The sequence below is a fragment of the Gouania willdenowi genome, chromosome 9, assembly GCF_900634775.1.
Source record: "Gouania willdenowi chromosome 9, fGouWil2.1, whole genome shotgun sequence".
NCBI classification, from domain to species: domain Eukaryota; kingdom Metazoa; phylum Chordata; class Actinopteri; order Blenniiformes; family Gobiesocidae; genus Gouania; species Gouania willdenowi.
The window spans coordinates 3,574,817-3,587,198 of record NC_041052.1 but is presented as its reverse complement, the minus strand read 5'-3'; the positions used below and the strand labels follow the sequence as shown (position 1 = coordinate 3,587,198).

The window sequence follows — 12,382 nt, the reverse complement described above, 5'->3', positions numbered from 1 at the left end:
TTGCTTTCAACTTGGCTCTATTTTCACTGTTTTATTTGATTCTTGATTCTTTAATCTCTACCAGAGTTGGGTTCAGTTACATTTTTCAATTTCAGCTACAATTAACGCTGTAAGCAATCCAGAGGCACTGCCCCCGATGTCCACGCGATGTTGCAGAGTCATGTCAGCCATGACAGCCCCACAACATCCAAGGCCTTAAGGAACTCCGGGCGGATCTCATCCACCCCCGGTGCCCTGCCACCGAGGAGCTTTTTAACCACCTCGGCAACCTCAGCCCCAGAGATAGGAGAGCCCACTGTCGGGTCCCCGGGCCCTGCTTCCTGATTGGAAGGCGTGTCGGTGGGATTGAGGAGGTCTTCAAAGCATCCCCCCACCGATCCACAACGTCTCGAGTCGAGGTCAGCAGCGCACCATCCGTACCATACATAGTGTTGACGGTGCACTGCTTCCCCCTCCTGAGACGCCGGATGGTGGTCCAGAATCTCTTCGAAGCCGTCCGGAAGTCGTTCTCCATGGCCTCACCAAACTCCTCCCATGTCCGGGCTTTTGCCTCGGCGACCGCCGTGGCTGCACTCCGCTTGGCCCGTCGGTACCTGTCTGCTGCCTCCGGAGTCCCACAGGCCAAAAAGGCCCGGTAGGACTCCTTCTTCAGCTTGACGGCGTCCCTCACCCCCGGTGTCCACCAACGGGTTAGGGTATTGCCGCCACGACAGGCACCGACTACCTTGTGACCACAGCACTGATCAGCCGCCTCAGCAACAGAGGCACGGAACATGGCCCACTCGAACTCAATGTCCCCCGCCTCCTCTGAGACATGGTTGAAGTTTTCCCGGAGGTGGGAGTTGAAGCTCCTTCTGACGGGAGACTCTGCCAGGCGTTCCCATCAGACCCTCACTATACGTTTGGGTCTGCCAGGTCTAACCGGCATCCTCTCCCGCCATCGTAGCCAACTCACCACCAGGTGGTGATCAGTTGACAGCTCCGCCCCTCTCTTTACCCAAGTGTCCAAGTTGCGGCCGCCAGTCCGATGACACGACTACGAAGTCGATCATCGAACTGCGGCCTAGCGTGTCCTGGTGCCAAGTGCACATATGGACACCCTTCTGCTTGAACATGGTGTTTGTTCTGGACAATCTGTGACGAGCACAGAAGTCCAACAACAAAACACCGCTCGGGTTCCGATTAGAGGGGCCGTTCCTCCCAATCACGCCCCTCCAGGTCTCACTGTCGCTGCCAACGTGAGCGTTGAAGTCCCCCAGCAGAACGAGGGAATCCCCAGAAGGAGCACTCTCCAGTACTCCCTCCAAGGAATCCAAGAAGGGTGGATATTCCGAGCTGCTGTTTTGCCCATAGGCACAAACAACAGTCAGGATCCGTCCCCCCACCCGAAGGCGGAGGGAGGCTACCCTCTCGTCTACCGGGGTAAACTCCAACGTACAGGCACTAAGTCGGGGGGCAAGAAGTATAGCCACCCCGGCCCGGCGCCTCTCACCATTGGCGACTCCAGAGTAGAAGAGAGTCCAACCCCTCTTGAGAAGGCTGGTTCCAGAGCCCTTGTTATGTGTCGAGGTGAGACCGACTATATCTAGTCCGAACTTCTCCACCTCGCATACAAGCTCAGGCTCCTTCCCCACCAGAGAGGTGACATTCCACTTCCCTAACGCTAGCTTCTGTAGCCGGGGATCAGATCGCCAAGGCCCCCGCCCTGGACGAATGCCCGATCCACATTGCACCGGCCTCATATGATCCCTCCTGCGGGTGGTGGGCCTACGGGAGGGCGGGCCCACGTCATCCTTTCGGGCTCTGTCCGGCCGGGGCCCGTGGGCAAAGCCCCGCCCACCAGGCGCTCGCACTCGAGCCCCAACCCCGGGCCTGGCTCCAAGGTGGGACCCCGGTAGCGGCAATCCGGCCGACGTGAACTGCCTTCGTTTTTTCATATACATATATGGCTATTGAACCGCTCTTAGTCAGACCCGTCACCTGGGACCTGTTTGCCTTGGGAGAGCCTACCAGGGACATTAAGCCCCCAACAACATAGCTCCCTGGATCATTTGGGTATTCAAACCCCTCCACCACGTTAAGGTGGCGGTTCATGGAGGAGTACTTTGAAGTTCTGAATATAAAAGTGTAGTAGAAATATCTCCCTTTTCTCTCTTATTTTTGTCTTTCTGTCATATCTTTCTTTACCTGACAGACAGCAAACCAGAGAGTCTGGAAGCTCACAGGATCAAGACGGCCTTCTTCACGCACCCAACACTCACAGAAATTGGACGTCGCCTCGTCTCCCACTATTTCCTCCTCACGGAGGAAGAGCTGGCGATGTGGGAAGAGGACCCTGAGAGCTTTGGTAACACCTGGCAACACTTTGAATTGAAAATCTGGTGATAGTGTGCAACTTCTTTAGAAATCAGGGCTGAAATGTTTTTATTATTTTTGAAATTCTGATTTTATGCGCAGAGCTTAACACCAAATATGATGTGCCAATAGTGTCACACACACAGAAATCAAATAATATTTGAAGAAGTTACAGGCGTTTTAATGATTTTCAGGAAACATCAAGTGTGTATTGCGTAATAAAGCAGAAAACTTATAGCTTTCTCGTTCTACTAGTTTTTTTTCGAATGCAGGTTTGATTAAAAACGATTTTCAGCACTTTTCCGTTTCTCCTCCACTCCGTTATCATCAACCGTATCCATGGAAACCCCAAAACAACTTTGATGTTTTAAATTTTTAAAAAGGTAATGAAGGACATTAGGTAAGGCAAGGCAAGGCAAATTTATTTATATAGCGCATTTCATACTCAAGGCAACTCAATGTGCTTTACATGATAAAACATTCAATTGTTTAAAATCAATAAGAACATTTAAAATCATCAGTAAAATCAATTAAAATCATCAGTAAAATCATCATTACATCAACAACATGACAAAAAATCTCTCTCTCAATCATATGCAGTAGAGAAAAAAAGTGCCTTTAACTTTGATTTAAAAATGTTCACATTGGATGCTGACTTCAGCTCCGCTGGCAGTTTGTTCCACTTCTTTGCAGCATAACAACTAAAAGCAGCATCACCATGTTTACTGTGAGCTCTGGGCTCGGTATTAGAACAGGAACCACTGAGTTGTATCTCAGCGTGTGATGGCTGTGACCCATTTTCATGTTGTCCACTCCACTTCGTTATCACAAAACGGTAACGGAGTGGAACGACCTTCATCATTCAACCCCATGTTAAACGATTATTAGGAATAATTCAGCACTGCTGCTATGCTGGTCATATAGCACAGGACCCCCGCTTACCAACAACAACACAGTGGTAAGAAAAAAAGCAATAAATTACGGCTGTAATCAATTATTCTGTGTCAGAGAAGTGAAGATGAGAAGGAAGCGATACGTCTGCAATGAGCGTCTGGCGAGCGTTTCAAACGCTGACTTCATGATTTCCTCCGCTGCTGCTGCGATAAACACTCCCTGATGCAGAGTTTGTCCGACTCATCAGAATAGATGCTTAAGTAGCCATGTGTTTTACTTCAGAGGGCTGTTGATTGGCAGAAATCAATAATAAAACAGTGTAAACGTTAATCAGCTGTGGGTTATTCACACCCACAAACACGGAAAGCACAAAGTTTACCGTTTTAAAACAACATTGTGTTTTCTTTATAACTTAAACTAGCATATTTTGAAAAAAACAAAAATGAATATCACAATTTTCTCAGAAAGTGAAGGTTTCTCTCATGCTGACTTGTTCCTGGATTTGCCATGGCGTGTCACAAATATGGATATCCATGAATTAAACAATAAAGAGATCTAATGTTATCTTTGTATATTTGTCATTATCAGACAATTTGGAATTTGCCAATAATAAAAACTCTTACATAAACTATTTTTTGCCAAATATTACTGCTGCTATTTATTGATTGAAAGAGTTAAAAGCAGAAAGTCCAATTTTTTGTGCTGCCATTAAAGTGAAGACACATATAGACTCCAAAAACAGCCAAAACAACAAAAAGTAAAAGTTAGAAATGCATAAAACAGCAAAAATACACGTGTACTTCAAAAACAAGACAAGAAGATAAAAAATAAACACAAAAATAACACAATATACAAAATGAAAAGGAAAATGACTCAGAAAATGCTAAATGACAACAAACGCACAGCAAAATGACAGCAAAAATATTCAAAACAACCAATGAATTACACAAACCCATTGTTGTTTCCTGTGGTAATGCTCAGATTGGTCATGATTCTAAATGCTGACATGAATCACATTTCTGGGTCCCCAACGGTAATAAAAGTTGCTCATCTCTGATTTAATAACAACAATGTTCAACAATTTCCAATTACGTCCAAATGAATTTTGCAGAACAATGCAGAATTATGCAAACATAACAAACTCTTTTATCCCAGTGGGTTCTAACTTTTAAGGAGAATAAATGTGACTGAAACACATGCACACCACAGATCATTGCGCATGCACTCATCAGAACGACATCATTCTGCTTTGTGGTTCATTAACCTGACCTGAAAGACAGGTTTCCACTATCGCTTAGTGCGGAGATTCCTCAGCAGATGGAATGACCTGCTGTTGGTCCTGTTGAAGCTGCTAACACTGAGTCAGGCTGACAGGCCACAAAACTTTCTACTCACCCAAGTTTTTTAACTATTTGGATCAATTTCTCTCAAACAGAGAAATGCAATTGTGATCACAGTGGGGCCACAAAAATGTTGTGTGTATTTTTTGTCATTAAGTTTGTTTTTGTTGTTGTAAATGTTGTTTTGTGTGTTTTGTTGTCTAGTTTGTTTTGGTATATGTTGTTTTGTGTGTTTTTGTTTTCATTTTGTGTATTTTTCTGTCATTTTGTGTGTTTTTGAGTCATTATTTGTGTATTTTGTTGTCATTTTGGTTTCTGAAGTCATTATTGTGTAGTTTTGGTGTTTTCATTTGAATTATTTTGCCATTTTGTGTGTATTTTTTGTTGTTTTGGATTTTGGAGTCATTTATTTTTGTTGTCATTTTGTGTATTACTGTTTTCTTTTTGTGTATTTTACTGCCATTGTATGTTTTTGTAATTTTTGATGTTGCCGTTTTCTGTTTATGGAGTCATGTTCTTTTATGTACAGTAATTTCCTGTAATTTTTTGCATTTACTTTTGGAGGCAGCACAGAATTAGAGTGAGGGCTGCATTTTGACCTTGTGTTGACAGTTTCCCATGTCTGTCCTATAAGAAAGAAGTAACTAAATAAGTGTTGCACACTGCTGTTTTTCTAAACTTTTTTATCATTTGCAGCTGTCGAAGAAACCGGTGGCGACTCCTGGAAATATAGTCTTCGGGTAAGTAATCCAATGTTTTAATTTTTCACATTCTGTATAATATAATTATTCTGAATCAATTGTTAGCAGGTTGGATTAGAACCGTTGACCCTCCGATTACAAGCCCATTTCTTTGTATATGCCTGATGGTAAACAGGACATATTAGAACTCTAAAGTTGACATCACCAGGCGTCTTTCACAGCAGTGTAGATGTATTTCATTCTAGGGGTGTTCATTGCCATGAATCTGACGATACGATTCACGATTGCATGTCACGCTACGATATTTTTTGATACGAAACAATACAATAGACATTGCGATATATCACAATATCAATAATTGCGAATTTCACCTTTACAAGTGCAAAATGGTATGAAATGCAGTTTATTTCATTTATTTTAAACTTGTGGGAAAAAGTAAACAGTAAATAACTGTAATTCAAGTACAAATATAAAAAATAAGTGCTATGTTTATCAAACTGTCGAATCACATTTAAAAAAAAAAATAGTTTAACTTTTGCTTCTACAACAGATTCTGATTCTGTTCAGTTCTTAAATGGTTAAAAAAGTAACCAGTATGTTTTATGAAAATAAAGTGCAATCAACTTCCAGTTTAACAAGGCCTAATGGTGCGTTCACTGACACCTAGTGACAGGGAGTTACTTGCTATGCATATGTTGTGACAATTAAATGTTTTTTCGTTAAATTATTTTGCGGTGAAATATCACAATATATTGCCAAATCCATTTTTTCTTAAACCCTTATTTCATACCATTTTGTAGAATATTTTCTACTATGACTATCTGAAATCTGACACCATTCTGAAAGATTGAAGCCTCTACTTTCATCAAAAAAAGAATTTGTTTTTGGCTCGTTTCGTTCTTTTGTAATCAGCCGTTGAATAGAGCAAGTTTTATAAAATCTTCAGTTTCAGAGCAAAAAGCTGAGAAAACAGCCTTTTTGTAAAAACCCCTGTCAGTCACTTTAAAGCTATTTTTTTTTGCTTTAGTGACAACTATAACATCTGAACATTGTTTCCTTATATAAAACAAAAAAAAAACACAGACAGGGCTTTTGATGGCAAAATTATTATTATTTATCTATCTGGGTCAGAGTTGAATAGATTTCTTAATGTATTTTGGAGTTCCTCCAACTTTCTCTCCCGTCAGTCTGTACACACGTAACTTCCTCCCCGACATGCAGAGTTTCACTGCGTTCCCCATTTTTTTTATGATTCTACTGTATCTCACCGTCGCCACATTATCCATGAGTTCCACACATGCTCTGGTCGAGTATGCGCTGCTGGGAACATCAACTCTGTACGTAGCGCTATTTTCTGTCTCATAAACCCCTTTCCTCTCTCCCTCTGAGCTCTGCTGAGCATGGATGATCTCTCATCCAAAGGTCCGCTGCTACCTCCTACATGTCACCTATTATTTTGCTATCTGGCTCACAGGCTGGGGGTATTTTGTACGCTCAGTGCCATTGAGGAGAGTGAGTTAAAAGTGAAAATTGTAATTATTGATATTGTGATATATCGCAATGTGTATCGTATTGTTTAGTATTGTGATATATCTTGACATGCAAATTGTGAATCGTATCATCAGATTCATGGCAAAGTACACCCCTATTCAGTTGTCATGAGTGTGAAATCACAAGGGCCTGTAGCACAGGGTTTCTCAACCTTGGTGTCAGGACCCAGTTTGAGGTCGTGAAACACTGGGAGATGCCTTCCAGAAACTAAGAATATTTTTGAACAATTCAAGCCCATTTTTGCTTATTTTTACCCTTTTTTTTTTTGCAACTCCACCAAACTTGCCATATTTTAACCTATTTTCACCATCACTTTTTCTTCCCATATTTTTGCACCTTTTATTGCATTTGTATTTTTATTACTCTTATTTCTGCCACTTCTCCATCAAATTTCAATAACTCTTCTGCACATTTCCACTTTAAAGACATTTTCAGCACTTATAAACCCTTTCCACCACTTTTCCACCTGATGTCGCATATGTTTACCCATTATTGTCACTTTTAACCTCTTGTCACCATATTACATGCCCATTTTTACCAATTTAACCACATTCATGTTTTGTCATGCCCATTATTTGCCAGTTTAAACTAATTATTCCTACTTTTTAACCAATTTTGACACTTTTAACCCTTTTTACCACTTTTTCTGTCCGTTTTTTGCCACTCTGATTTGCAACTTTTATCCAGTTTCGGTGCTGTAGTAGTAGCTGTGTGGCCTGTTGTGTCAGGCAGGGTCTGATCTTCCTTATGTTATAGAAGGAATATCAACAATACCCAGAAACCCACACCACATGAACCATAAAGATAAGCTGCTCATCAATCATCACAACCACATCTCTGGCACAGTTTGTGAGAACAAGTAGATTAAACTCACGCTGAGCACTGATCTGTGGTTGAACCGAGGGACAAGCTGAAAACTCCTTCATCCACTGGTGTTTTATGTTCCGTCTCTTTCTTTGAGAGCTCTGTGACACAGTATCGTTAAAAAAAAAAAAAGTGGCATTGAAGCTCAGGAGAGTCTATTAAAAAACTAATTACTTTGAAAACTTTGAAAACTCAATAAGAAGCAAGTTTGGAGCTTTCCTACTTTTTAATCAATTCCCTTTTCTGTTTGATGGAATGACATATGCCTTATTTTGTTTTCCATTTAGGAAGTATTGATAATAGTTTTAGTGATGGTCCCAGTTGTTACTTTCCTTTTGATGGAGTTCATTATGTAAAGTAGCTACAAGTTGAGAAACATCCACTTCAGTATCTGGTGTCGTAAAGTTAGGTTTATTCTGTCAGAATTCAAACACTTTGGGATTTGTTTGATCATAATTTTTGAATCTGTCATTTTTTTCACCTTTTGAAGCAAAACTTTGTTATGCAAGTGAGTGGCTGCCAGTAGTTATATTACCTTTATTTTTTTTATTTACTTCAGTAGAGCTGCAACTAACGATTATTTTCATAATCGATTAATCGGTCAATAAATTAATTGTTGAATCAGATTCCTTTTTTTTTTTAACAGTTTATCTATAAAGCACATTTAAACCCTGCTTAGGCTGAAATTAAAATGTCTCACTCACAAACAAATACACGCAAGTCACACAAGCACTGGCGTGCGCGCACACAAACAAATACTCGTGCGTGCACACACACAAACACACACACACTTGTGGTGCACACACAAAAACAAACAAATACACAAAAAACACAGACTAAAATAATCAAAATCACTCCAAAAACAATCAAGATGACTAGAAAAATACCCAGAAATCATAATAAAACAGCAGCAGACGTACAAAAAATGAAAACCACTAAGAAAAATCTTCATTGAACAGGCATTGTTTGAGTCCCGCTGCAACCAGGTCCCTGTCGATTCCGCTGTCGTGATTGCGCGATGTTACGGTAAATGATACCGTTAAAAAAAAAAAAAAAAAAAAAAAAAAATACTAATAATGTTACCGTTTTTTTAGCCTATTTACAATCATAAAATTATACATATGTGTTAAAACTTAACACTTTTGAAACATTGATTCAAGACATTTTAATGATAATTAAGACCTTATTTTTAGATTCATGAATTTAATGCCTTTTAAGACTTTTTAAGGATCTGCGGGAACCTGTCATAATGATGCTATAACATTTAATATTTTTCCAACTATATTCAGCATTCCTGTTAAACGAACCTTTAATGTGTTCAATTCCCTGATTTTTTTTTTTTTTTACTGTTAATTCACATAAAGCAGAAACATTTTGCTTTTGACAAGGGAAACAAATATTTGTTGATGTTGAAGTAAAACACCATTTTTCTTCCTCTTTACAAGTGTCTCCTTTGTTTTTCATTGTCTAGCCGAGCACGGAGGTTTTGTTTCTGGATATTTTCCACAACTACAGTCAAACGCTGACACCAGTGCTCCTGGAGATGGTGGAGAATCTACAGGGTGAGTCACATGACCCTAATCCTTTCTTTTCTCACATAAAGCTGTAAAGCTTTTTTCTCTTTGCTTTTCATCACTCGCTTCAAACAAAAAAAAGATCTGAAACTTGTTTTGTGATGAAACTGGGAAAGTGTTTCTTTCTTCTTTCTCATCATTTCATCCATTAAACATCTGCTTTAAATCTCAGTGAACTGCTGTTTACCACCAGGTGCTTTTGTACCTGCCATATTTAGGGTGTTTTTTCCTACATTTGTTTTTGATAAATGTCTCATATCTTGTATTATATATTCAGTATACTTGAGTTCAAGTGTAGCTCCATCAGTAAATGCTGTAGTTTTATTTTAAGCAACGGATACATGCTTCATACAACATGAGACGTTAATTATTAATGTTAACGTTTGTGTTTAAGGACCAACCAACGTGGAGGATCCTGTGCAGCTGCTGATCAAGGATGCAGGTCAGCAAATATTCAATGAACTGTAACATCACATGTTTTCTGCCAGATATAAATATATACACCCTCAGATTATCTGTGATCCTGGAAAAACTGACAGAAATTACAGGATTCTTTTGCTTTTGCTTTCTAGAACAGATATAGTTTTATAACATTTTATGACAAAAGTCACGTGAGATTTCGTGTCCGTGTTACATAGTGGCTGCTACACATTCAACCATCATTTTATTTGAGAAAAATATGAAAATGGGTTCCATTCCTACGTCTGAAACATACCACAATAAATAATAATAAATATGTCATAATAATAAATAATTAAGAGTTACTCAATTAATCCAGAATATGCATTTTTTCACAATTTTGGGAGGTTTAATAACCATTAAGGGCATTGAAATAGGGATACCCAAGCAACAGAATAATTACCGTAATTTAATTTGATTTAGTAAAAAGACAAATATATATTATAGTAGAGGTGTAACGATTTGTTTTAACGATTTGATTCGAATCACGATTCCTTGTTGCCGATTCGATTCATGGATGATATTGGTTAATTTAGAACTATTTGATCCATTAAGGTTTCATTTATTAAAAAAAAAAAAGACAAAATGAACTTGCTGGAACTCAAGGACACACACCTCTGAAGAAGACTGGCAGTTGACAGTCGAAATATGTCAGGAGATCAAAGTAAACTTCTTGAAAAGTAGAACATTAACATATTACTTAAAAAGTGTTAATAGCACCAGCTATAGGTTTTTGATCCAAACTCAAAGTAGCTTTGGATCTTTGGGTGGATTATTTTACTATTATTTAATTAAGTTTTATATATATATATATATATATATATATATATATATAGACACTGTCTTCCAATTTTTTGTGTCTGTAGAGATTTTGTTTCCCTCTGACATTTTTTCCTCTCACTCTGTCTACTTTTTACGCCTTAAATCATTAGAGTGGAGCTGCCGCTGACGGCTTCATGGTGCGTACGACTAAATTAGTGGCAGTAAGTGGCCCTCTGCTGACGCCCCAACCCTCAGAGGTTTCACTTTTTCTAATGACGCTGTTACTAAATCAGCAGACGAGAATATGTGTGCCTGAAGGAGCTGAAGGAGAGAGTGCATCTTTTTACAGGCCAATAGTAATGTAATCATAATGTCGCTATTACATCTAACTATACCCTGATAATCTACATCATTTTGTTTCTCTAAGATTACACGTCTCAGTCTGCATCATTAAAGCCGTCACACGCCTCACTCTGTTGAATTATTATTCATATTTGCTACAAAACCATCCTCCTCTGGTCAGACTTATTTTTACTGCTGGCGATTGTTTCAAAAGAGGCAACTGAGAAATGTGATTTTTACATGAAATATATAAAAATGTAATGAAAAACTTTAGATTTATGGTTAGGTCTGAAGACCTGAAATGAAAAAAGTTGGAAAAAAACATTTATATATGACATTTCTATCACACTTTTATTAAGGGTGCCATTTATTGAAAATTTGGTACCTACACTCAAATAGTGTTAATGTCAGTAAATGGTCATAGCTCTTAAAGTAATAATGCCTAAAAATCAATGTTCCTATCAAATATTGACCCACCATACCAAATATTCCACTTTGCACATAATTTCTTTGTAAATATAGTATATTTAGTGTTTTTCTCATTGAAAAAAATCAGGGGTTTTGACAAAAAGGCATACAAAATAAAATATAAAGATATCATGAAAAACTTTACATCTATGGGTAGGTATGAAGACATTGAAAATAGTGAAAAAAGTGGGGGAAAAACATGTATATATGACATTTCTATAACATTTTTATGAAGGGTGCCGTTTTGGTACCTAAGTTCAAAGACTGTAGGTTTCTTTCAATAAATGCTCATATCTCTAAAAGTAATAATGCCTCAAAATTAATGTTCCTGTCAATTATTTACCCAGTCAAGGCTGATATAATTTCATGCCAAATATTCTACTTTACAACTTATTTTTGTAATTATAGCAAATTTAGTGTTTTTCTCATTGAAAAAAATCAGGGGTTATGACAAAAAGGGCAAAAATGTTATTGAAAAGATGTAATGGGAAAAATATGTATATATGACATTTTGAAGACCTGAAGGGTGCCATTGTGTTACCCAAGTTCAAAGACTGTAGGTTTTTAAGTATCAATTATGTACCTACTCAAGGCTGATATAACTTCATAGCAAATATTCCATTTTGCACATTATTTTTGTTTTTGTCATTGAAAAAAAAATTGTTTTTATGAAAGAAATTAATATTTATGATTAGGTCTGGAGTTGTTGAAAAGATCTGATGTGATTTATTTGACAGTTTTATAAAGGCTAGTGTTTTTGTTCGTAAGCTCAAAGAGTATAACTTTTTTAAAGGTTCCCCAAGGGTTAAATACTCAATATCCTAAAGCTAATGTAGTTTTTTTTTTAACCAGAAATTGCTTCACGGGATAACAGGCTGATATGAAATTTAAGATTTGGTATTAAATGGCGCTTTAAGGCCTTTTTTTCAAACCTCAAACACAAGAAAAATATTTCTAGTCACGAGTTTCCTGTCAGTTTAACTTTTAATCTATATTTTTTAAATGGTAAATTCTAATACTGAAGCCATTTCACGTCCATACGTATCGTGATGATGCATAAAAGGTCAACATG

The 12,382-nt window shown here is 38.3% G+C and overlaps 1 protein-coding gene across 1 annotated transcript in view; it reads left to right on the top strand.

Annotated features, from left to right (window-relative positions):
* Positions 1 to 12,382, top strand: part of ipo11 (importin 11) — a 147,587-nt gene that overhangs the window by 28,466 nt on the left and 106,739 nt on the right. Inside the window, exons 11-14 of the mRNA XM_028458673.1 lie at positions 2,195 to 2,347; positions 5,286 to 5,329; positions 9,177 to 9,267; positions 9,674 to 9,721. Of these exons, the coding sequence (XP_028314474.1) occupies positions 2,195 to 2,347; positions 5,286 to 5,329; positions 9,177 to 9,267; positions 9,674 to 9,721 (336 nt within the window). The remainder of the gene's footprint in view (positions 1 to 2,194; positions 2,348 to 5,285; positions 5,330 to 9,176; positions 9,268 to 9,673; positions 9,722 to 12,382) is intronic.